The sequence below is a fragment of the Bombus bifarius genome, unplaced genomic scaffold (assembly GCF_011952205.1).
Source record: "Bombus bifarius isolate JDL3187 unplaced genomic scaffold, Bbif_JDL3187 scf7180000008227, whole genome shotgun sequence".
In the NCBI taxonomy this organism is placed as follows: domain Eukaryota; kingdom Metazoa; phylum Arthropoda; class Insecta; order Hymenoptera; family Apidae; genus Bombus; species Bombus bifarius.
Genome location: NW_022884524.1, coordinates 1,236,563 through 1,261,168, shown reverse-complemented (window position 1 = coordinate 1,261,168; position 24,606 = coordinate 1,236,563). Strand labels below are relative to the sequence as shown.

General features: G+C 66.0%; 2 protein-coding genes across 2 annotated transcripts; both read right to left on the bottom strand.

Moving 5' to 3' along the window:
- Positions 1-7,715: 7,715 nt before the first annotated feature.
- LOC117211287 lies at positions 7,716-13,337 on the bottom strand. Its single transcript, XM_033454996.1, has 2 exons — positions 10,956-13,337; positions 7,716-10,880 (listed from the first exon to the last, which is right to left on the bottom strand). Exons 1-2 carry the CDS (start codon positions 13,335-13,337, stop codon positions 7,716-7,718), a joined length of 5,547 nt encoding a protein of 1,848 aa, XP_033310887.1.
- A 704-nt stretch (positions 13,338-14,041) lies between these two features.
- Positions 14,042-19,660, bottom strand: LOC117211286. The gene is made up of 2 exons (XM_033454995.1): positions 17,279-19,660; positions 14,042-17,203 (listed from the first exon to the last, which is right to left on the bottom strand). The coding sequence occupies exons 1-2, from the start codon at positions 19,658-19,660 to the stop codon at positions 14,042-14,044; spliced, it is 5,544 nt and encodes a 1,847-aa protein (XP_033310886.1).
- Positions 19,661-24,606: the final 4,946 nt, after the last annotated feature.

Sequence of the window (24,606 nt, the reverse complement as noted above, 5' to 3'; positions counted from 1 at the left end):
CGTGGGCGGCCAGTCTCCTCAGTTCCTGGCGGAGGGCCGCGTTCTCCCCCTCCAGCACGGACAGCCTCGCGTCCACGTCGTCGCCGGCGCCTCGCGCTGGCCTCGCCCTCCTCGCGGATTCCTCGTTCCAGGCGGCGGTGATGTAACTCGCCGCGTTTTTGAGGGATCTGATGTAAGTCCCCTTCAGGTTTGACGACGTCGTCGCGACGTGCATTATCTCCGACACGTGCATCGTCAAACCCGCGCTGATCTCCGCCGGGGAGCTCGTCTTCATCTGCACCTCCAACTCCTCCGACACCTCCGGTGTTGTCGTGGCTCCCGTTCTCTTCCTCTTGCACCTGGACGCCATCGAGGCCAGCGACGAGCGCGAGGCGAACGAGGCGACCGACTCCTCGTCGTCGGACCTCGCCCGCCCCCGCGATCCCCCCGCCAACGGTGTCGTACCGTCGTCCATCGTGGTCGGCGCGAGAAAAACGTACTCGGACCTGTTCGCGGCTCTCGGCGAACGTCTCGTCGCCTTCCTCGGAGGCTCCTCCGCGGTCTCCGTCCTGTCATCCTCTGGATGTCCTCCTGTGGTTATCCTCCTCCTCTCTCCTGCTGTTCCGTCGCCAGTCGTATAAACGCGTCCGGGGGCCTGACGGTCCACCCTCGAACGGCCGTGGTCGCGAGATATCGACGCAGCGGGGCCCACTTCACTACCCACGACTGCGCCGGTACTGGGGTATCCCTCCCCTGCACCGTAAACGTTGTCGTTTCTGTTCTCCATTTCCATGTTTTTGTTTGTTTTTTCGCCAAGGTCGTCGTCGAAGTCTCCGTCCTGGTGCCACTCACTCTTTCGCACCCTGCCCCGGTCGAAGCCGGTGCAGGGCGACAGGGAGCCCCGCGAGAAGGTGAGGTGAGTGGTCTTGACAGGCATGGGCCCGCCAACTTCTCCGAAGTTCTCCGCACCGGATCGGCGAACCGACGGGTGCCAAGGGCACCGATCGGCCGCCACCCGACTGTAAGAGAACATCAGATCCATCGGGGTTTCCCAGGGCATGGTCCTATGCCCCGGGAACCCATGCCCGCCTCGTGCTCCCCAACCTAACCCCAACCTAACCCCAACCTAACCCCAACCTAACCCCAACCTAACCCCAACCTAACCCCAACCTAACCCCAACCTAACCTAACCCCAACCTAACCCCAACCTAACCCCAACCTAACCTAACCCCAACCTAACCCCAACCTAACCCAACCTAACCCCAACCTAACCCCAACCTTTTTTTTTTTTTTTTTAACGTGGAGAAATCCTCATGGACACCCGCTAGCGGGTAGTGTCGGACTCTTACCGACTAAAACTCCACGGTGGCCTGTCCTGACGCCTGAGTCGAGATGCACCCGGGATCTCTCCCGAATTACTACCGGTTACCCCCGGGCGTCTATCTCTCCTTTCGTCGAAGGGAGGCGTCCTGCTCTTCTTGGACCGCTAGGGGGGGACCACGCCCCCTAGCGCCTCGCTCCTACTGCTTCGTCCTGGGACCCCGTCCCCTGAAGCCTCTTCCTGGTTTCCACGCGCTGCTACGGCGGGCGCGGCGGCGCCGGTAGTGGCGTCGCGCCCCTGTGGCGCGCGGTATTCCTAGGGCGCTGCGATGTCCTGGACGGGTCGCGAGCTCGTTCCCTTATCCTTTCCGCCCGCTCCTTCGCCAGCATCACCTGCTCGCAGTAGGTGCGGACAGCGGCGTACTCCTGGCGCCCTCTTAGCATGGCTGCGACGACCGCTTCTGGGGCTAAGCTCTCGCCGATTTCGAGCCGTAGGACGCGTCGTGGTTCCGCCCACGCCGGACAGAACTCCAGCGTGTGCTGCGCCGTGTCCTCCTCTTCCTCGCAGTGGTGGCAGACGGACGTCGCCTCTCGCCGAATCCTTAGCAGGTACTCGCCGAATACTCCGTGGCCGGTGAGCAGCTGCGTCATCCTGAAGGTCAGCGGTGCTCCGCCTCGATCCCTCCACGTCTCCCAGTTGGAAAGCACGGCGCGAACGGCCCGGTGCGGCCGCACGGCGTCCTCCTGGATCAGCTGCGAGCGCCATCGTTCCCAGACCTCCTTCTTCGCCTCCTCCCGGATGTTCGAGGCCGGCTGGCCAGAGGTGGATGGCGTCGGGTTCCTCCTTTGGTGTTCGTATACGCGTTCGAGCGCCAGGGCTTGCAGCTCGAACGGCGGGGACGCTGCTAGCACGGTCGCCGACGCGTACGATGTCGTCCTGTAGCCTCTCGCGATGCGGATAGCGGTCGTCCTCTGCAGCCTCCGCAGCAAGGTCAGGCTGCGGCGACTGGTCGCCAGGCTTCTGGCCCAGACGGGTGCCCCGTAGAGAACTCGGGACCGGACTACTCCCTCGTAGAGTCGGCGTACTCTCGATCCTGCTCCGCCGATGTTCGGTAGGAGGCCGCACAGGGCGTTGGCCGCGGCCGTCGCCTTCGGGACCAGTTGCTCGAAGTGCGGTCCGAAGGTCCATCCGCTGTCGATCGTGAGACCCAGGTACCTCATCTGGCGTCTCACCGGGACCTCTTCTCCGCCGATGTTCACCGTCGATCCTGTGGGAGGCGTTCCTCTTCGTCGCTGGTCGAAGAACCACAGCGCCTCGGACTTGGCCGGCGACACCGTCAGGCCGAGCCTCCGAATGGCGCCCATCGCGCACGCCACGGCGTCTTCCGTGCGGTTCGCCGTGTCCTGCCACCATCGTCCCCCGGCCAGGACCAGGGTGTCGTCGGCGTAGCACACCATTCCAGCCCCGGGGGGCATCGGACATCGGAGGACCGAGTCGTAGGCCGTGATCCAGAGTATCGGACCCAACACCGACCCCTGCGGAACGCCGCGCTCGATCCGTCTTCTTTCTTCCCCGTCCCTTCCGGCGTAGACGATGTATCTGTCGGAAAGGTACGCGCGGACGATCCCCACCAGGTACGCCGGGACGTCAAAGTGTCGCAGGGCCTCCACGATCCTGGCCCAGGGGATGGAGTTGAAGGCGTTGGTGACGTCGAGCGACACCGCCACCGCTACCCCTTCTCGGGCGACCTTGTCCTCGGCCATGGTCCTCAGCCTCTTCACCGCGTCCACGGTCGAGCGGCCGCGGCGAAATCCGTACTGGCTGTCGTGCCATCCGGGCGTCCTCCGGGTCACGTGAGCCTCCAGCCGGGCGGCGACGATCCTCTCCAGCATCTTGCCCACCTCGTCCAGCAGGCATATCGGCCGGTACGCGGACGGCGAGTCCGGCGGGCGGCCCTCCTTCCGTAACAGCACCAGCCTGGCCGTCCGCCACGTCCGGGGGTAGGCGCCCTCCTCCAGGCATCTGTCGAACAGGTGTCGCAGGCGTGGAGCCATGGTGACGATCGACTCCGCCCACGCTCGGCCCGGTATTCCGTCGGGTCCTGGCGCCACGTCGCGGGACGCCGTCCTCCTGGCTGCTTCGAAGAGTTCCTCGTCGCTGACTCGCAGCTCCTCGCTCCATCCCGTCGCGGTCGTCGTCGCCGCCTCCTCGTCGTCGTCGTCGGCGGAGGGGGAGGATGGCGCCGGTCGGCTCGCGTCCCTGTCTTCCGGCGGGAACAGCGTCCCGATGACGTTGTCCAACAGCGTCGGGTCCATGTCCGAGGTCAGCGGGGGCGCCGAAGGTCGTAGCTTCTTGGTGACCACTTTGTACGGCCGTCCCCACGGGTCGGATTCCACCTCCTCGATCAGCTCCGTCCAGCACCGAGATTTCGCGGTCTTGATCTCCCGCTGAAGAGTCCGTCTCGCCTCTCTGTACTCCTCGTAGAAGCGGGAAATCTCCTCCTCGTCGCGCGTCAGTCTGCGACGGCGGGCCCTTAGAAATCTTCTGCGGGCACGCACGCAGTTTTCTCGCATCTCGGCGATCTCCGGGGTCCACCAGTACGTTCCCCGGTCTCGTCCACCCCCCGGGACGGAGCGCGGCATCGAGGCGTCGCACGCCGCGGTCATGTATCTTCGGAGCTCCTCCGCCTCCTCGTCGATACTTCCTCGCTCGGTCGTCCGTCGGGCGTCCCAGCTCCAGGCGGACACGGTCGTGGCCGCCCGCAGCATCTCCTTGTCCATCTCCTTCAGGCGCCATCGCAGCGGCGGCGGGCGGCGACGGTTCTCTCTCGGTCCTCGTCGTCTTCTCCCGGCGTCGTCCTCGGTCCCCAGGGTCACCTCCATCAGAATGTAGAGGTGGTCGGACAGCGTTTCCACCCCCTCGGCCACTCTCCAGTCGCGGATTCGCCTGAGCAACTCCGGGGTAGCCCACGTGATGTCCACCACGGAGGATCCTCTCCACGCCACGCAGGTGCTCGCCGAGCCCCTGTTCGCCAGCAGGAGCCCCAGACTCGCTGCCCAGTCGGTGAGCATCCTTCCACGGGAGTTGGTCCTTGGGTTTCCCCATTGCGTCGAGTGGGCGTTGAAGTCCCCCAGCACGAGCACCTGGCGGGGGAGGCATCCTCGGATGCACTCGCCGACTCGGTCCAGGAAGTCCCCGTACGCGGCCAGGTCGATGTTCGGAGAGACGTACACCGCCACCACCGCCGCTCCTAGCCACTCGACCGCGACGAAGCCGTTGCCACGGTCCAGCGAGACGCACGAGGCCGACGTCCACGTTATCCCCGCGGATCCGTCCAGGTCCCCGATCCAGTTGGGCGAGTCGGGTATACGGTGCGGTTCGGCCACCGCCGCTAGGGCCACCTCGTTCTCCCGGATGGTCTGGACGAGCAGATCTTGCGCTCGTCTCGACCTACCGAGGTTGCATTGCAGCAGGCGCTTGAACTATGCCGTCACCTCCATGGCCTCCTCCCGGCCATCCGCCGCTGCTGTTGGTGGTTCGGCGGCGCTTCCTGGTGTCCGTACCGCGGCGGCTGCTGCTGCTGCTGCTACTACCGCTGCTGGTTGGCGGGTCGGTCTCCTCCTCTTGACCTTCGGGGGATTGCATGCCTCTCCGCCCATCCTGTGATTCGCGGGTGCCCCGAGCGATTCGCACAGCGGACACTTGGGAGCGGAGGCGGGACAGCCTCTGGCGCGGTGTCCGCTCCCGCCGCACCTGTAGCACAGGTGCCCTCGGTCTTCGCCGGATACGCACGTGGCGCGCACGTGCCCCAGTTCCAGGCACCTGAAGCACTGCAACGGGCGCTTCGGCACGGCCCTTATCCTCGCCGTTGACCAGCCCAGGGCTATCTTCTCCGCCTGGGCCAGCTTGCGGGCTCCTGCAGCCGGGCACTTGATCCATGCCGACCCGAGGCCGCCTCTGGTGGCGCCGATCTCGCCCACCTGCACCTCCGCGCTGCCGCATCCCGCCGCCGAGGCCAGTGCTCTCCGCAGCTCCTCCTTCTTGACCGAGATGTCTATCCCGGTCACGCGTAGTTCCGCCATCCTGGTCGGGGTGGCGATTCTCACCGCCGTCGGGTCCAGGGTCTCGGCCAGCCGCGACGCCAGTAGCGTCGCCTTTCCCCTGTCCTTGTCGCCTGGGACTTGTATTATAATGGCGCCCGTCATCGCCTTCTTCATCTCCAGGCGCTCCGTCCCGAGCTCCGATAGCGGAATCCTTGTTCTCGCTGCCTCCAGGACGTCGGCGTACGACATCCTCGCTCCCTCGTTTAACGTCAGGGTCACCGCGGATGTTCGCGGTGCGCGAGGGGGCGTGACCACCTTGGGTGTCCGCGGTGGTCCTCTCTGCATTGCGGGGGCGTTCGCCTTCGGTGCGCCCGTCGCGCCGCCAGGCTGGGGTTGCTGCTGCCGCTGTACCCGCGTCGGTGGTGGCGCGGTCGATCCTTTCCTCGCCGCCTCTGCTCCGGCGGCGGCGGCGACGGCTGCCTTCGTCCGGTTCGCCGTCTTCTTGTTTCTCCTCCTCTTCTTCTTTGTTTCCACCAACTCCCATCCGCCGTCGTCCCGTTCCCTTCGGGTCGGCGTCGGCTGGGCCGCGGGAGGGTCGACGGGGCGGTCCCCGCTGGGTCGTCCTTCGGGGGTGCGTTGCCGTCGTGCGTCCCCGAATCGTTCCTCGATTGTCCTGAGAATGGAGGGTCCCAGTTCTCGGACCGCTCTTTCCAGGGCGTCCAGCCGCGTCCTGTCGTTTCCGCCTTCCCACGGCGGGCGGACGTATTCGGGCGCCGCGCCGGCGCATCGCGGGCACTCGTTGACGTGGGCGGCCAGTCTCCTCAGTTCCTGGCGGAGGGCCGCGTTCTCCCCCTCCAGCACGGACAGCCTCGCGTCCACGTCGTCGCCGGCGCCTCGCGCTGGCCTCGCCCTCCTCGCGGATTCCTCGTTCCAGGCGGCGGTGATATAACTCGCCGCGTTTTTGAGGGATCTGATGTAGGTCCCCTTCAGGTTTGACGACGTCGTCGCGACGTGCATTATCTCCGACACGTGCATCGTCAAACCCGCGCTGATTTCGGCCGGGGAGCTCGTCTTCATCTGCACCTCCAACTCCTCCGACACCTCCGGTGTTGTCGTGGCTCCCGTTCTCTTCCTCTTGCACCTGGACGCCATCGAAGCCAGCGACGAGCGCGAGGCGAACGAGGCGACCGACTCCTCGTCGTCGGACCTCGCCCGCCCCCGCGATCCCCCCGCCAACGGTGTCGTACCGTCGTCCATCGTGGTCGGCGCGAGAAAAACGTACTCGGACCTGTTCGCGGCTCTCGGCGAACGTCTCGTCGCCTTCCTCGGAGGCTCCTCCGCGGTCTCCGTCCTGTCATCCTCTGGATGTCCTCCTGTGGTTATCCTCCTCCTCTCTCCTGCTGTTCCGTCGCCAGTCGTATAAACGCGTCCGGGGGCCTGACGGTCCACCCTCGAACGGCCGTGGTCGCGAGATATCGACGCAGCGGGGCCCACTTCACTACCCACGACTGCGCCGGTACTGGGGTATCCCTCCCCTGCACCGTAAACGTTGTCGTATCTGTTCTCCATTTCCATGTTTTTTGTTTGTTTTTCGCCAAGGTCGTCGTCGAAGTCTCCGTCCTGGTGCCACTCACTCTTTCGCACCCTGCCCCGGTCGAAGCCGGTGCAGGGCGACAGGGAGCCCCGCGAGAAGGTGAGGTGAGTGGTCTTGACAGGCATGGGCCCGCCAACTTCTCCGAAGTTCTCCGCACCGGATCGGCGAACCGACGGGTGCCAAGGGCACCGATCGGCCGCCACCCGACTGTAAGAGAACATCAGATCCATCGGGGTTTCCCAGGGCATGGTCCTATGCCCCGGGAACCCATGCCCGCCTCGTGCTCCCCAACCTAACCCCAACCTAACCCCAACCTAACCCCAACCTAACCCCAACCTAACCCCAACCTAACCCCAACCTAACCCCAACCTAACCCCAACCTAACCCCAACCTAACCCCAACCTAACCCCAACCTAACCCCAACCTAACCCCAACCTAACCCCAACCTAACCCCAACCTAACCCCAACCTAACCTTTTTTTTTTTTTTTTTTTTACGTGGAGAAATCCTCATGGACACCCGCTAGCGGGTAGTGTCGGACTCTTACCGACTAAAACTCCACGGTGGCCTGTCCTGACGCCTGAGTCGAGATGCACCCGGGATCTCTCCCGAATTACTACCGGTTACCCCCGGGCGTCTATCTCTCCTTTCGTCGAAGGGAGGCGTCCTGTTCTTCTTCTTGGACCGCTAGGGGGGGACCACGCCCCCTAGCGCCTCGCTCCTGCTGCTTCGTCCTGGGACCCCGTCCCCTGAAGCCCCTTCCTGGTTTCCACGCGCTGCTACGGCGGGCGTGGTGGCGCCGGTGGTGGCGTCGCGCCCCTGTGGCGCGCGGTATTCCTAGGGCGCTGCGATGTCCTGGAAGGGTCGCTAGCTCGTTCCCTGATCCTTTCCGCCCGCTCCTTCGCCAGCATCACCTGCTCGCAGTAGGTGCGGACAGCGGCGTACTCCTGGCGCCCTCTTAGCATGGCCGCGACGACCGCTTCTGGGGCTAAGCTCTCGCCGATTTCGAGCCGTAGGACGCGTCGTGGTTCCGCCCACGCCGGACAGAACTCCAGCGTGTGCTGCGCCGTGTCCTCCTCTTCCTCGCAGTGGTGGCAGACGGACGTCGCCTCTCGCCGAATCCTTAGCAGGTACTCGCCGAATACTCCGTGGCCGGTGAGCAGCTGCGTCATCCTGAAGGTCAGCGGTGCTCCGCCTCGATCCCTCCACGTCTCCCAGTTGGGAAGCACGGCGCGAACGGCCCGGTGCGGCCGCACGGCGTCCTCCTGGATCAGCTGCGAGCGCCATCGTTCCCAGACCTCCTTCTTCGCCTCCTCCCGGATGTTCGAGGCCGGCTGGCCAGAGGTGGATGGCGTCGGGTTCCTCCTTTGGTGTTCGTATACGCGTTCGAGCGCCAGGGCTTGCAGCTCGAACGGCGGGGACGCCGCTAGCACGGTCGCCGACGCGTACGATGTCGTCCTGTAGCCTCTCGCGATGCGGATAGCGGTCGTCCTCTGCAGCCTCCGCAGCAAGGTCAGGCTGCGGCGACTGGTCGCCAGGCTTCTGGCCCAGACGGGTGCCCCGTAGAGAACTCGGGACCGGACTACTCCCTCGTAGAGTCGGCGTACTCTCGATCCTGCTCCGCCGATGTTCGGTAGGAGGCCGCACAGGGCGTTGGCCGCGGCCGTCGCCTTCGGGACCAGTTGCTCGAAGTGCGGTCCGAAGGTCCATCCGCTGTCGATCGTGAGACCCAGGTACCTCATCTGGCGTCTCACCGGGACCTCTTCTCCGCCGATGTTCACCGTCGATCCTGTGGGAGGCGTTCCTCTTCGTCGCTGGTCGAAGAACCACAGCGCCTCGGACTTGGCCGGCGACACCGTCAGGCCGAGCCTCCGAATGGCGCCCATCGCGCACGCCACGGCGTCTTCCGTGCGGTTCGCCGTGTCCTGCCACCATCGTCCCCCGGCCAGGACCAGGGTGTCGTCGGCGTAGCACACCATTCCAGCCCCGGGGGGCATCGGACATCGGAGGACCGAGTCGTAGGCCGTGATCCAGAGTATCGGACCCAACACCGACCCCTGCGGAACGCCGCGCTCGATCCGTCTTCTTTCTTCCCCGTCCCTTCCGGCGTAGACGATGTATCTGTCGGAAAGGTACGCGCGGACGATCCCCACCAGGTACGCCGGGACGTCAAAGTGTCGCAGGGCCTCCACGATCCTAGCCCAGGGGATGGAATTGAAGGCGTTGGTGACGTCGAGCGACACCGCCACCGCTACCCCTTCTCGGGCGACCTTGTCCTCGGCCATGGTCCTCAGCCTCTTCACCGCGTCCACGGTCGAGCGGCCGCGGCGGAATCCGTACTGGCTGTCGTGCCATCCGGGCGTCCTCCGGGTCACGTGAGCCTCCAGCCGGGCGGCGACGATCCTCTCCAGCATCTTGCCCACCTCGTCCAGCAGGCATATCGGCCGGTACGCGGACGGCGAGTCCGGCGGGCGGCCCTCCTTCCGTAACAGCACCAGCCTGGCCGTCCGCCATGTCCGGGGGTAGGCGCCCTCCTCCAGGCATCTGTCGAACAGGTGCCGCAGGCGGGGAGCCATGGTGACGATCGACTCCGCCCACGCTCGGCCCGGTATTCCGTCGGGTCCTGGCGCCACGTCGCGGGACGCCGTCCTCCTGGCTGCTTCGAAGAGTTCCTCGTCGCTGACTCGCAGCTCCTCGCTCCATCCCGTCGCGGTCGTCGTCGCCGCCTCCTCGTCGTCGTCGTCGGCGGAGGGGGAGGATGGCGCCGGTCGGCTCGCGTCCCTGTCTTCCGGCGGGAACAGCGTCCCGATCACGTTGTCCAACAGCGTCGGGTCCATGTCCGAGGTCAGCGGGGGCGCCGAAGGTCGTAGCTTCTTGGTGACCACTTTGTACGGCCGTCCCCACGGGTCGGATTCCACCTCCTCGATCAGCTCCGTCCAGCACCGAGATTTCGCGGTCTTGATCTCCCGCTGAAGAGTCCGTCTCGCCTCTCTGTACTCCTCGTAGAAGCGGGAAATCTCCTCCTCGTCGCGCGTCAGTCTGCGACGACGGGCCCTTAGAAATCTTCTGCGGGCACGCACGCAGTTCTCTCGCATCTCGGCGATCTCCGGGGTCCACCAGTACGTTCCCTGGTCTCGTCCACCCCCCGGGACGGAGCGCGGCATCGAGGCGTCGCACGCCGCGGTCATGTATCTTCGGAGCTCCTCCGCCTCCTCGTCGATACTTCCTCGCTCGGTCGTCCGTCGGGCGTCCCAGCTCCAGGCGGACACGGTCGTGGCCGCCCGCAACATCTCCTTGTCCATCTCCTTCAGGCGCCATCGCGGCGGCGGCGGCGGGCGGCGACGGTTCTCTCTCGGTCCTCGTCGTCTTCTCCCGGCGTCGTCCTCGGTCCCCAGGGTCACCTCCATCAGAATGTAGAGGTGGTCGGACAGCGTTTCCACCCCCTCGGCCACTCTCCAGTCGCGGATTCGCCTGAGCAACTCCGGGGTAGCCCACGTGATGTCCACCACGGAGGATCCTCTCCACGCCACGCAGGTGCTCGCCGAGCCCCTGTTCGCCAGCAGGAGCCCCAGACTCGCTGCCCAGTCGGTGAGCATCCTTCCACGGGAGTTGGTCCTTGGGTTTCCCCATTGCGTCGAGTGGGCGTTGAAGTCCCCCAGCACGAGCACCTGGCGGGGGAGGCATCTTCCGATGCACTCGCCGACTCGGTCCAGGAAGTCCCCGTACGCGGCCAGGTCGATGTTCGGAGAGACGTACACCGCCACCACCGCCGCTCCCAGCCACTCGACCGCGACGAAGCCGCTGCCACGGTCCAGTAAGAAGCACGAGGCCGACGTCCACGTTATCCCGGCGGATCCGTCCAGGTCCCCGATCCAGTTGGGCGAGTCGGGTATACGATGCGGTTCCGCCACCGCCGCTAGGGCCACCTCGTTCTCCCGGATGGTCTGGAAGAGCAGGTCTTGCGCTCTTCTCGACCTACCGAGATTGCATTGCAGCAGGCGCTTGAACTATGCCGTCACCTCCATGGCCTCCTCCCGGCCATCCGCCGCTGCTGCTGATTCGGCGGCGCTTCCTGGTGTCCCTGCCGCGGCGACTGCTGCTGCTGCTACCGCTGCTGGTTGGCGGATGGGTCTCCTCCTCTTGACCTTAGGGGGGTTGCATGCATCTCCACCCATCCTGTGATTCGCGGGTGCCCCGAGCGACTCGCAAAGCGGACATTTGGGAGCGGAGGCCGGACAGCCTCTGGCGCGGTGTCCGCTCCCGCCGCACCTGTAGCACAGGTGTCCACGGTCTTCGCCGGAAACGCAAGTGGCGCGCACGTGCCCCAGCTCCAGGCACCTGAAGCACTGCAACGGGCGCTTCGGCACGGCCCTTATCCTCGCCGTTGACCAGCCCAGGGCTATCTTCTCCGCCTGGGCCAGCTTGCGGGCTGCTGCCGCCGGGCACTTGATCCATGCAGACCCGAGGCCGCCTCTGGTGGCGCCGATCTCGCCCACCTGCACCTCTGCGCTGCCGCATCCCGCCGCCAAGGCCAGTGCTCTTCGCAGCTCCTCCTTCTTGACCGAGATGTCTATCCCGGTCACGCGTAACTCCGCCATCCTGGTCGGTGTGGCGATTCTCACCGCCGTCGGGTCCAGGGTCTCGGCCAGCCGCGACGCCAGTAGCGTCGCCTTTCCCCTGTCCTTGTCACCGGGGACTTGAATTATAATGGCGCCCGTCATCGCCTTCTTCATCTCCAGGCGCTCCGTGCCAAGCTCCGATAGTGGAATCCTCGTCCTCGCCGCTTCCAGGACGTCGGCGTACGACATCCTCGCTCCCTCGTTCAACGTCAGGGTCACCGCGGATGTTCGCGGTGCGCGAGGGGGCGTGACCACCTTGGGTGTCCGCGGTGGTCCTCTCTGCGTCGCGGGGGCGCTCGCCTTCGGTGCGGCCGTCGTGCCGCCGGGCTGGGGTTGCTGCTGCCGCGGTACCCGCGTCGGTGGTGGCGCGGTCGATCCTTTCCTCGCCGCCTCTGCTCCGGTGGCGGCGGCGACGGCTGCCTTCTTCCCGTTCGCCGTCTTCTTGTTTCTCCTCCGCTTCTTTTTCGTCTCCACCAGCTCCCATCCGCCGTCCTCCCGTTCCCTTCGGGTCGGCGTCGGCTGGGCCGCGGGAGGGTCGGCGGGGCGGTCCCCGCTGGGTCGTCCTACGGGGGTGCGTTGCCGTCGTGCATCCCCGAATCGTTCCTCGATTGTCCTGAGAATGGAGGGACCCAGTTCTCGGACCGCTCTTTCCAGGGCGTCCAGCCGCGTCCTGTCGTTTCCGCCTTCCCACGGCGGGTGGACGTATTCGGGCGCCGCGCCGGCGCATCGCGGGCACTCGTTGACGTGGGCGGCCAGTCTCCTCAGTTCCTGGCGGAGGGCCGCGTTCTCCCCCTCCAGCACGGACAGCCTCGCGTGCACGTCGTCGCCGGCGCCTCGCGCTGGCCTCGCCCTCCTCGCGGATTCCTCGTTCCAGGCGGCGGTGATATAACTCGCCGCGTTTTTGAGGGATCTGATGTAGGTCCCCTTCAAGTTTGACGACGTCGTCGCGACGTGCATTATCTCCGACACGTGCATCGTCAAACCCGCGCTGATTTCGGCCGGGGAGCTCGTCTTCATCTGCACCTCCAACTCCTCCGACACCTCCGGTGTTGTCGTGGCTCCCGTTCTCTTCCTCTTGCACCTGGACGCCATCGAAGCCAGCGACGAGCGCGAGGCGAACGAGGCGACCGACTCCTCGTCGTCGGACCTCGCCCGCCCCCGCGATCCCCCCGCCAACGGTGTCGTACCGTCGTCCATCGTGGTCGGCGCGAGAAAAACGTACTCGGACCTGTTCGCGGCTCTCGGCGAACGTCTCGTCGCCTTCCTCGGAGGCTCCTCCGCGGTCTCCGTCCTGTCATCCTCTGGATGTCCTCCTGTGGTTATCCTCCTCCTCTCTCCTGCTGTTCCGTCGCCAGTCGTATAAACGCGTCCGGGGGCCTGACGGTCCACCCTCGAACGGCCGTGGTCGCGAGATATCGACGCAGCGGGGCCCACTTCACTACCCACGACTGCGCCGGTACTGGGGTATCCCTCCCCTGCACCGTAAACGTTGTCGTTTCTGTTCTCCATTTCCATGTTTTTTGTTTGTTTTTCGCCAAGGTCGTCGTCGAAGTCTCCGTCCTGGTGCCACTCACTCTTTCGCACCCTGCCCCGGTCGAAGCCGGTGCAGGGCGACAGGGAGCCCCGCGAGAAGGTGAGGTGAGTGGTCTTGACAGGCATGGGCCCGCCAACTTCTCCGAAGTTCTCCGCACCGGATCGGCGAACCGACGGGTGCCAAGGGCACCGATCGGCCGCCACCCGACTGTAAGAGAACATCAGATCCATCGGGGTTTCCCAGGGCATGGTCCTATGCCCCGGGAAAACCTAACCCCAACCTAACCCCAACCTAACCCCAACCTAACCCCAACCTAACCCCAACCTAACCCCAACCTAACCCCAACCTAACCCCAACCTAACCCCAACCTAACCCCAACCTAACCCCAACCTAACCCCAACCTAACCCCAACCTAACCCCAACCTAACCCCAACCTAACCCCAACCTAACCCCAACCTAACCCCAACCTAACCTAACCCCAACCTAACCCCAACCTAACCCCAACCTAACCCCAACCTAACCCCAACCTAACCCCAACCTAACCCCAACCTAACCCCAACCTAACCCCAACCTAACCCCAACCTAACCCCAACCTAACCCCAACCTAACCCCAACCTAACCCAACCTAACCCCAACCTAACCCCAACCTAACCTTTTTTTTTTTTTTAACGTGGAGAAATCCTCATGGACACCCGCTAGCGGGTAGTGTCGGACTCTTACCGACTAAAACTCCACGGTGGCCTGTCCTGACGCCTGAGTCGAGATGCACCCGGGATCTCTCCCGAATTACTACCGGTTACCCCCGGGCGTCTATCTCTCCTTTCGTCGAAGGGAGGCGTCCTGTTCTTCTTCTTGGACCGCTAGGGGGGGACCACGCCCCCTAGCGCCTCGCTCCTGCTGCTTCGTCCTGGGACCCCGTCCCCTGAAGCCCCTTCCTGGTTTCCACGCGCTGCTACGGCGGGCGTGGTGGCGCCGGTGGTGGCGTCGCGCCCCTGTGGCGCGCGGTATTCCTAGGGCGCTGCGATGTCCTGGACGGGTCGCGAGCTCGTTCCCTTATCCTTTCCGCCCGCTCCTTCGCCAGCATCACATGCTCGCAGTAGGTGCGGACAGCGGCGTACTCCTGGCGCCCTCTTAGCATGGCCGCGACGACCGCTTCTGGGGCTAAGCTCTCGCCGATTTCGAGCCGTAGGACGCGTCGTGGTTCCGCCCACGCCGGACAGAACTCCAGCGTGTGCTGCGCCGTGTCCTCCTCTTCCTCGCAGTGGTGGCAGACGGACGTCGCCTCTCGCCGAATCCTTAGCAGGTACTCGCCGAATACTCCGTGGCCGGTGAGCAGCTGCGTCATCCTGAAGGTCAGCGGTGCTCCGCCTCGATCCCTCCACGTCTCCCAGTTGGGAAGCACGGCGCGAACGGCCCGGTGCGGCCGCACGGCGTCCTCCTGGATCAGCTGCGAGCGCCATCGTTCCCAGACCTCCTTCTTCGCCTCCTCCCGGATGTTCGAGGCCGGCTGGCCAGAGGTGGATGGCGTCGGGTTCCTCCTTTGGTGTTCGTATACGCGTTCGAGCGCCAGGGCTTGCAGCTCGAACGGCGGGGACGCCGCTAGCACGGTCGCCGACGCGTACGATGTCGTCCTGTAGCCTCTCGCGATGCGGATAGCGGTCGTCCTCTGCAGCCTCCGCAGCAAGGTCAGGCTGCGGCGACTGGTCGCCAGGCTTCTGGCCCAGACGGGTGCCCCGTAGAGAACTCGGGACCGGACTACTCCCTCGTAGAGTCGGCGTACTCTCGATCCTGCTCCGCCGATGTTCGGTAGGAGGCCGCACAGGGCGTTGGCCGCGGCCGTCGCCTTCGGGACCAGTTGCTCGAAGTGCGGTCCGAAGGTCCATCCGCTGTCGATCGTGAGACCCAGGTACCTCATCTGGCGTCTCACCGGGACCTCTTCTCCGCCGATGTTCACCGTCGATCCTGTGGGAGGCGTTCCTCTTCGTCGCTGGTCGAAGAACCACAGCGCCTCGGACTTGGCCGGCGACACCGTCAGGCCGAGCCTCCGAATGGCGCCCATCGCGCACGCCACGGCGTCTTCCGTGCGGTTCGCCGTGTCCTGCCACCATCGTCCCCCGGCCAGGACCAGGGTGTCGTCGGCGTAGCACACCATTCCAGCCCCGGGGGGCATCGGACATCGGAGGACCGAGTCGTAGGCCGTGATCCAGAGTATCGGACCCAGCACCGACCCCTGCGGAACGCCGCGCTCGATCCGTCTTCTTTCTTCCCCGTCCCTTCCGGCGTAGACGATGTATCTGTCGGAAAGGTACGCGCGGACGATCCCCACCAGGTACGCCGGAACGTCAAAGTGTCGCAGGGCTTCCACGATCCTGGCCCAGGGGATGGAGTTGAAGGCGTTCGTGACGTCGAGCGACACCGCCACCGCCACCCCTTCTCGGGAGACCTTGTCCTCGGCCATGGTCCTCAGCCTCTTCACCGCGTCCACGGTCGAGCGGCCGCGGCGGAATCCGTACTGGCTGTCGTGCCATCCGGGCGTCCTCCGGGTCATGTGAGCCTCCAGCCGGGCGGCGACGATCCTCTCCAGCATCTTGCCCACCTCGTCCAGCAGGCATATCGGCCGGTACGCGGACGGCGAGTCCGGCGGGCGGCCCTCCTTCCGTAACAGCACCAGCCTGGCCGTCCGCCATGTCCGGGGGTAGGCGCCCTCCTCCAGGCATCTGTCGAACAGGTGTCGCAGGCGTGGAGCCATGGTGACGATCGACTCCGCCCACGCTCGGCCCGGTATTCCGTCGGGGCCTGGCGCCACGTCGCGGGACGCCGTCCTCCTGGCTGCTTCGAAGAGTTCCTCGTCGCTGACTCGCAGCTCCTCGCTCCATCCCGTCGCGGTCGTCGTCGCCGCCTCCTCGTCGTCGTCGTCGGCGGAGGGGGAGGATGGCGCCGGTCGGCTCGCGTCCCTGTCTTCCGGCGGGAACAGCGTCCCGATCACGTTGTCCAACAGCGTCGGGTCCATGTCCGAGGTCAGCGGGGGCGCCGAAGGTCGTAGCTTCTTGGTGACCACTTTGTACGGCCGTCCCCACGGGTCGGATTCCACCTCCTCGATCAGCTCCGTCCAGCACCGAGATTTCGCGGTCTTGATCTCCCGCTGAAGAGTCCGTCTCGCCTCTCTGTACTCCTCGTAGAAGCGGGAAATCTCCTCCTCGTCGCGCGTCAGTCTGCGACGACGGGCCCTTAGAAATCTTCTGCGGGCACGCACGCAGTTCTCTCGCATCTCGGCGATCTCCGGGGTCCACCAGTACGTTCCCTGGTCTCGTCCACCCCCCGGGACGGAGCGCGGCATCGAGGCGTCGCACGCCGCGGTCATGTATCTTCGGAGCTCCTCCGCCTCCTCGTCGATACTTCCTCGCTCGGTCGTCCGTCGGGCGTCCCAGCTCCAGGCGGACACGGTCGTGGCCGCCCGCAGCATCTCCTTGTCCATCTCCTTCAGGCGCCATCGCGGCGGCGGCGGCGGGCGGCGACGGTTCTCTCCCGGTCGTCGTCGTATCGTCCCGGCGTCCTCGGTCCCCAGGGTCACCTCCATCAGTACGTAGAGGTGGTCGGACAGCGTTTCCACCCCCTCGGCCACTCTCCAGTCGCGGATTCGCCTGAGCAACTCCGGGGTAGCCCACGTGATGTCCACCACGGAGGATCCTCTCCACGCCACGCAGGTGCTCGCCGAGCCCCTGTTCGCCAGCAGGAGCCCCAGACTCGCTGCCCAGTCGGTGAGCATCCTTCCACGGGAGTTGGTCCTTGGGTTTCCCCATTGCGTCGAGTGGGCGTTGAAGTCCCCCAGCACGAGCACCTGGCGGGGGAGGCATCCTCGGATGCACTCGCCGACTCGGTCCAGGAAGTCCCCGTACGCGGCCAGGTCGATGTTCGGAGAGACGTACACCGCCACCACCGCCGCTCCTAGCCACTCGACCGCGATGAAGCCGTTGCCACGGTCCAGTAAGAAGCACGAGGCCGACGTCCACGTTATCCCGGCGGATCCGTCCAGGTCCCCGATCCAGTTGGGCGAGTCGGGTATACGATGCGGTTCCGCCACCGCCGCTAGGGCCACCTCGTTCTCCCGGATGGTCTGGACGAGCAGATCTTGCGCTCGTCTCGACCTACCGAGATTGCATTGCAGCAGGCGCTTGAACTATGCCGTCACCTCCATGGCCTCCTCCCGGCCATCCGCCGCTGCTGTCGGTTCGGCGGCGCTTCCTGGTGTCCGTACCGCGGCGGCTGCTGCTGCTACCGCTGCTGGTTGGCGGGTCGGTCTCCTCCTCTTGACCTTCGGGGGATTGCACGCCTCTCCGCCCATCCTGTGATTCGCGGGTGCCCCGAGCGATTCGCACAGCGGACACTTGGGAGCGGAGGCGGGACAGCCTCTGGCGCGGTGTCCGCTCCCGCCGCACCTGTAGCACAGGTGCCCTCGGTCTTCGCCGGATACGCACGTGGCGCGCACGTGCCCCAGTTCCAGGCACCGGAAGCACTGCAACGGGCGCTTCGGCACGGCCCTTATCCTCGCCGTTGACCAGCCCAGGGCTATCTTCTCCGCCTGGGCCAGCTTGCGGGCTCCTGCAGCCGGGCACTTGATCCATGCCGACCCGAGGCCGCCTCTGGTGGCGCCGATCTCGCCCACCTGCACCTCCGCGCTGCCGCATCCCGCCGCCGAGGCCAGTGCTCTCCGCAGCTCCTCCTTCCTGACCGAGATGTCTATCCCGGTCACGCGTAGCTCCGCCATCCTGGTCGGGGTGGCGATTCTCACCGCCGTCGGGTCCAGGGTCTCGGCCAGCCGCGACGCCAGTAGCGTCGCCTTTCCCCTGTCCTTGTCGCCGGGAACTTGGATTATAATGGCGCCCGTCATCGCCTTCTTCATCTCCAGGCGCTCCGTCCCGAGCTCCGATAGCGGAATCCTCGTTCTCGCTGCCTCCAGGACGTCGGCGTACGACATCCTCGCTCCCTCGTTTAACGTCAGGGTCACCGCGGATGTTCGCGGTGCGCGAGGGGGCGTGACCACCTTGGGTGCCCGCGGTGGTCCTCTCTGCGTCGCGGGGGCGCTCGCCTTCGGTGCGCCCGTCGTGTCGCCGCCCGGCTGGGGTTGCTGCTGCCGCCGTACCCGCGTCGGTGGTGGCGCGGTCGATCCTTTCCTCGCCGCCTCTGCTCCGGCGGCGGCGGCGACGGCTGCCTTCGTCCGGTTCGCCGTCTTCTTGTTTCTCCTCCTCTTCTTCTTTGTTTCCACCAACTCCCATCCGCCGTCCTCCCGTTCCCTTCGGGTCGGCGTCGGCTGGGCCGCGGGAGGGTCGACGGGGCGGTCCCCGCTGGGTCGTCCTTCGGGGGTGCGTTGCCGTCGTGCGTCCCCGAATCGTTCCTCGATTGTCCTGAGAATGGAGGGTCCCAGTTCTCGGACCGCTCTTTCCAGGGCGTCCAGCCGCGTCCTGTCGTTTCCGCCTTCCCACGGCGGGCGGACGTATTCGGGCGCCGCGTCGGCGCATCGCGGGCACTCGTTGACGTGGGCGGCCAGTCTCCTCAGTTCCTGGCGGAGGGCCGCGTTCTCCCCCTCCAGCACGGACAGCCTCGCGTCCACGTCGTCGCCGGCGCCTCGCGCTGGCCTCGCCCTCCTCGCGGATTCCTCGTTCCAGGCGGCGGTGATATAACTCGCCGCGTTTTTGAGGGATCTGATGTAGGTCCCCTTCAGGTTTGACGACGTCGTCGCGACGTGCATTATCTCCGACACGTGCATCGTCAAACCCGCGCTGATTTCGGCCGGGGAGCTCGTCTTCATCTGCACCTCCAACTCCTCCGACACCTCCGGTGTTGTCGTGGCTCCCGTTCTCTTCCTCTTGCACCTGGACGCCATCGAAGCCAGCGACGAGCGCGAGGCGAACGAGGCGACCGACTCCTCGTCGTCGGACCTCGCCCGCCCCCGCGATCCCCCCGCCAACGGTGTCGTACCGTCGTCCATCGTGGTCGGCGCGAGAAAAACGTACTCGGACCTGTTCGCGGCTCTCGGCGAACGTCTCGTCGCCTTCCTCGGAGGCTCCTCCGCGGTCTCCGTCCTGTCATCCTCTGGATGTCCTCCTGTGGTTATCCTCCTCCTCTCTCCTGCTGTTCCGTCGCCAGTCGTATAAACGCGTCCGGGGGCCTGACGGTCCACCCTCGAACGGCCGTGGTCGCGAGATATCGACGCAGCGGGGCCCACTTCACTACCCACGACTGCGCCGGTACTGGGGTATCCCTCCCCTGCACCGTAAACGTTGTCGTTTCTGTTCTCCATTTCCATGTTTTTTGTTTGTTTTTCGCCAAGGTCGTCGTCGAAGTCTCCGTCCTGGTGCCACTCACTCTTTCGCACCCTGCCCCGGTCGAAGCCGGTGCAGGGCGACAGGGAGCCCCGCGAGAAGGTGAGGTGAGTGGTCTTGACAGGCATGGGCCCGCCAACTTCTCCGAAGTTCTCCGCACCGGATCGGCGAACCGACGGGTGCCAAGGGCACCGATCGGCCGCCACCCGACTGTAAGAGAACATCAGATCCATCGGGGTTTCCCAGGGCATGGTCCTATGCCCCGGGAACCCATGCCCGCCTCGTGCTCCCCAACCTAACCCCAACCTTTTTTTTTTTTTTTTTTTTAACGTGGAGAAATCCTCATGGACACCCGCTAGCGGGTAGTGTCGGACTCTTACCGACTAAAACTCCACGGTGGCCTGTCCTGACGCCTGAGTCGAGATGCACCCGGGATCTCTCCCGAATTACTACCGGTTACCCCCGGGCGTCTATCTCTCCTTTCGTCGAAGGGAGGCGTCCTGTTCTTCTTCTTGGACCGCTAGGGGGGGACCACGCCCCCTAGCGCCTCGCTCCTGCTGCTTCGTCCTGGGACCCCGTCCCCTGAAGCCCCTTCCTGGTTTCCACGCGCTGCTACGGCGGGCGTGGTGGCGCCGGTGGTGGCGTCGCGCCCCTGTGGCGCGCGGTATTCCTAGGGCGCTGCGATGTCCTGGACGGGTCGCGAGCTCGTTCCCTTATCCTTTCCGCCCGCTCCTTCGCCAGCATCACATGCTCGCAGTAGGTGCGGACAGCGGCGTACTCCTGGCGCCCTCTTAGCATGGCCGCGACGACCGCTTCTGGGGCTAAGCTCTCGCCGATTTCGAGCCGTAGGACGCGTCGTGGTTCCGCCCACGCCGGACAAAACTCCAGCGTGTGCTGCGCCGTGTCCTCCTCTTCCTCGCAGTGGTGGCAGACGGACGTCGCCTCTCGCCGAATCCTTAGCAGGTACTCGCCGAATACTCCGTGGCCGGTGAGCAGCTGCGTCATCCTGAAGGTCAGCGGTGCTCCGCCTCGATCCCTCCACGTCTCCCAGTTGGGAAGCACGGCGCGAACGGCCCGGTGCGGCCGCACGGCGTCCTCCTGGATCAGCTGCGAGCGCCATCGTTCCCAGACCTCCTTCTTCGCCTCCTCCCGGATGTTCGAGGCCGGCTGGCCAGAGGTGGATGGCGTCGGGTTCCTCCTTTGGTGTTCGTATACGCGTTCGAGCGCCAGGGCTTGCAGCTCGAACGGCGGGGACGCCGCTAGCACGGTCGCCGACGCGTACGATGTCGTCCTGTAGCCTCTCGCGATGCGGATAGCGGTCGTCCTCTGCAGCCTCCGCAGCAAGGTCAGGCTGCGGCGACTGGTCGCCAGGCTTCTGGCCCAGACGGGTGCCCCGTAGAGAACTCGGGACCGGACTACTCCCTCGTAGAGTCGGCGTACTCTCGATCCTGCTCCGCCGATGTTCGGTAGGAGGCCGCACAGGGCGTTGGCCGCGGCCGTCGCCTTCGGGACCAGTTGCTCGAAGTGCGGTCCGAAGGTCCATCCGCTGTCGATCGTGAGACCCAGGTACCTCATCTGGCGTCTCACCGGGACCTCTTCTCCGCCGATGTTCACCGTCGATCCTGTGGGAGGCGTTCCTCTTCGTCGCTGGTCGAAGAACCACAGCGCCTCGGACTTGGCCGGCGACACCGTCAGGCCGAGCCTCCGAATGGCGCCCATCGCGCACGCCACGGCGTCTTCCGTGCGGTTCGCCGTGTCCTGCCACCATCGTCCCCCGGCCAGGACCAGGGTGTCGTCGGCGTAGCACACCATTCCAGCCCCGGGGGGCATCGGACATCGGAGGACCGAGTCGTAGGCCGTGATCCAGAGTATCGGACCCAACACCGACCCCTGCGGAACGCCGCGCTCGATCCGTCTTCTTTCTTCCCCGTCCCTTCCGGCGTAGACGATGTATCTGTCGGAAAGGTACGCGCGGACGATCCCCACCAGGTACGCCGGGACGTCAAAGTGTCGCAGGGCCTCCACGATCCTAGCCCAGGGGATGGAATTGAAGGCGTTGGTGACGTCGAGCGACACCGCCACCGCTACCCCTTCTCGGGCGACCTTGTCCTCGGCCATGGTCCTCAGCCTCTTCACCGCGTCCACGGTCGAGCGGCCGCGGCGGAATCCGTACTGGCTGTCGTGCCATCCGGGCGTCCTCCGGGTCACGTGAGCCTCCAGCCGGGCGGCGACGATCCTCTCCAGCATCTTGCCCACCTCGTCCAGCAGGCATATCGGCCGGTACGCGGACGGCGAGTCCGGCGGGCGGCCCTCCTTCCGTAACAGCACCAGCCTGGCCGTCCGCCATGTCCGGGGGTAGGCGCCCTCCTCCAGGCATCTGTCGAACAGGTGTCGCAGGCGTGGAGCCATGGTGACGATCGACTCCGCCCACGCTCGGCCCGGTATTCCGTCGGGGCCTGGCGCCACGTCGCGGGACGCCGTCCTCCTGGCTGCTTCGAAGAGTTCCTCGTCGCTGACTCGCAGCTCCTCGCTCCATCCCGTCGCGGTCGTCGTCGCCGCCTCCTCGTCGTCGTCGTCGGCGGAGGGGGAGGATGGCGCCGGTCGGCTCGCGTCCCTGTCTTCCGGCGGGAACAGCGTCCCGATGACGTTGTCCAACAGCGTCGGGTCCATGTCCGAGGTCAGCGGGGGCGCCGAAGGTCGTAGCTTCTTGGTGACCACTTTGTACGGCCGTCCCCACGGGTCGGATTCCACCTCCTCGATCAGCTCCGCCCAGCACCGAGATTTCGCGGTCTTGATCTCCCGCTGAAGAGTCCGTCTCGCCTCTCTGTACTCCTCGTAGAAGCGGGAAATCTCCTCCTCGTCGCGCGTCAGTCTGCGACGACGGGCCCTTAGAAATCTTCTGCGGGCACGCACGCAGTTCTCTCGCATCTCGGCGATCTCCGGGGTCCACCAGTACGTTCCCCGGTCTCGTCCACCCCCCGGGACGGAGCGCGGCATCGAGGCGTCGCACGCCGCGGTCATGTATCTTCGGAGCTCCTCCGCCTCCTCGTCGATACTTCCTCGCTCGGTCGTCCGTCGGGCGTCCCAGCTCCAGGCGGACACGGTCGTGGCCGCCCGCAGCATCTCCTTGTCCATCTCCTTCAGGCGCCATCGCGGCGGCGGCGGCGGGCGGCGACGGTTCTCTCCCGGTCGTCGTCGTATCGTCCCGGCGTCGTCCTCGGTCCCCAGGGTCACCTCCATCAGTACGTAGAGGTGGTCGGACAGCGTTTCCACCCCCTCGGCCACTCTCCAGTCGCGGATTCGCCTGAGCAACTCCGGGGTAGCCCACGTGATGTCCACCACGGAGGATCCTCTCCACGCCACGCAGGTGCTCGCCGAGCCCCTGTTCGCCAGCAGGAGCCCCAGACTCGCTGCCCAGTCGGTGAGCATCCTTCCACGGGAGTTGGTCCTTGGGTTTCCCCATTGCGTCGAGTGGGCGTTGAAGTCCCCCAGCACGAGCACCTGGCGGGGGAGGCATCCTCGGATGCACTCGCCGACTCGGTCCAGGAAGTCCCCGTACGCGGCCAGGTCGATGTTCGGAGAGACGTACACCGCCACCACCGCCGCTCCTAGCCACTCGACCGCGACGAAGCCGTTGCCACGGTCCAGCGAGACGCACGAGGCCGACGTCCACGTTATCCCCGCGGATCCGTCCAGGTCCCCGATCCAGTTGGGCGAGTCGGGTATACGGTGCGGTTCGGCCACCGCCGCTAGGGCCACCTCGTTCTCCCGGATGGTCTGGACGAGCAGATCTTGCGCTCGTCTCGACCTACCGAGGTTGCATTGCAGCAGGCGCTTGAACTATGCCGTCACCTCCATGGCCTCCTCCCGGCCATCCGCCGCTGCTGTTGGTGGTTCGGCGGCGCTTCCTGGTGTCCGTACCGCGGCGGCTGCTGCTGCTACCGCTGCTGGTTGGCGGGTCGGTCTCCTCCTCTTGACCTTCGGGGGATTGCACGCCTCTCCGCCCATCCTGTGATTCGCGGGTGCCCCGAGCGATTCGCACAGCGGACACTTGGGAGCGGAGGCGGGACAGCCTCTGGCGCGGTGTCCGCTCCCGCCGCACCTGTAGCACAGGTGCCCTCGGTCTTCGCCGGATACGCACGTGGCGCGCACGTGCCCCAGTTCCAGGCACCTGAAGCACTGCAACGGGCGCTTCGGCACGGCCCTTATCCTCGCCGTTGACCAGCCCAGGGCTATCTTCTCCGCCTGGGCCAGCTTGCGGGCTCCTGCAGCCGGGCACTTGATCCACGCCGACCCGAGGCCGCCTCTGGTGGCGCCGATCTCGCCCACCTGCACTTCCGCGCTGCCGCATCCCGCCGCCGAGGCCAGTGCTCTCCGCAGCTCCTCCTTCTTGACCGAGATGTCTATCCCGGTCACGCGTAGCTCCGCCATCCTGGTCGGGGTGGCGATTCTCACCGCCGTCGGGTCCAGGGTCTGGGCCAGCCGCGACGCCAGTAGCGTCGCCTTTCCCCTGTCCTTGTCGCCGGGAACTTGTATTATAATGGCGCCCGTCATCGCCTTCTTCATCTCCAGGCGCTCCGTCCCGAGCTCCGATAGCGGAATCCTCGTTCTCGCTGCCTCCAGGACGTCGGCGTACGACATCCTCGCTCCCTCGTTTAACGTCAGAGTCACCGCGGATGTTCGCGGTGCGCGAGGGGGCGTGACCACCTTGGGTGCCCGCGGTGGTCCTCTCTGCGTCGCGGGGGCGCTCGCCTTCGGTGCGCCCGTCGTGTCGCCGCCCGGCTGGGGTTGCTGCTGCCGCCGTACCCGCGTCGGTGGTGGCGCGGTCGATCCTTTCCTCGCCGCCTCTCCTCCGGCGGCGGCGGCGACGGCTGCCTTCGTCCGGTTCGCCGTCTTCTTGTTTCTCCTCCTCTTCTTCTTTGTTTCCACCAACTCCCATCCGCCGTCGTCCCGTTCCCTTCGGGTCGGCGTCGGCTGGGCCGCGGGAGGTTCGACGGGGCGGTCCCCGCTGGGTCGTCCTTCGGGGGTGCGTTGCCGTCGTGCGTCCCCGAATCGTTCCTCGATTGTCCTGAGAATGGAGGGTCCCAGTTCTCGGACCGCTCTTTCCAGGGCGTCCAGCCGCGTCCTGTCGTTTCCGCCTTCCCACGGCGGGCGGACGTATTCGGGCGCCGCGTCGGCGCATCGCGGGCACTCGTTG

What these genes read in the sequence shown, in the direction of transcription:
- LOC117211287 (XM_033454996.1), bottom strand. Translation starts at nt 13,337, where the DNA reads ATGCCCTGGGAAACCCCGATGGATCTGATGTTCTCTTACAGTCGGGTG. An exon ending in GCCGGGAGGAGGCCATGGAG is followed by an intron (nt 10,881 to 10,955) that starts GTGACGGCATAG and finishes CTGCTCTTCCAG; the next exon opens with ACCATCCGGGAGAACGAGGT.
- LOC117211286 (XM_033454995.1), bottom strand. Translation starts at nt 19,660, where the DNA reads ATGCCCTGGGAAACCCCGATGGATCTGATGTTCTCTTACAGTCGGGTG. An exon ending in GCCGGGAGGAGGCCATGGAG is followed by an intron (nt 17,204 to 17,278) that starts GTGACGGCATAG and finishes CTGCTCGTCCAG; the next exon opens with ACCATCCGGGAGAACGAGGT.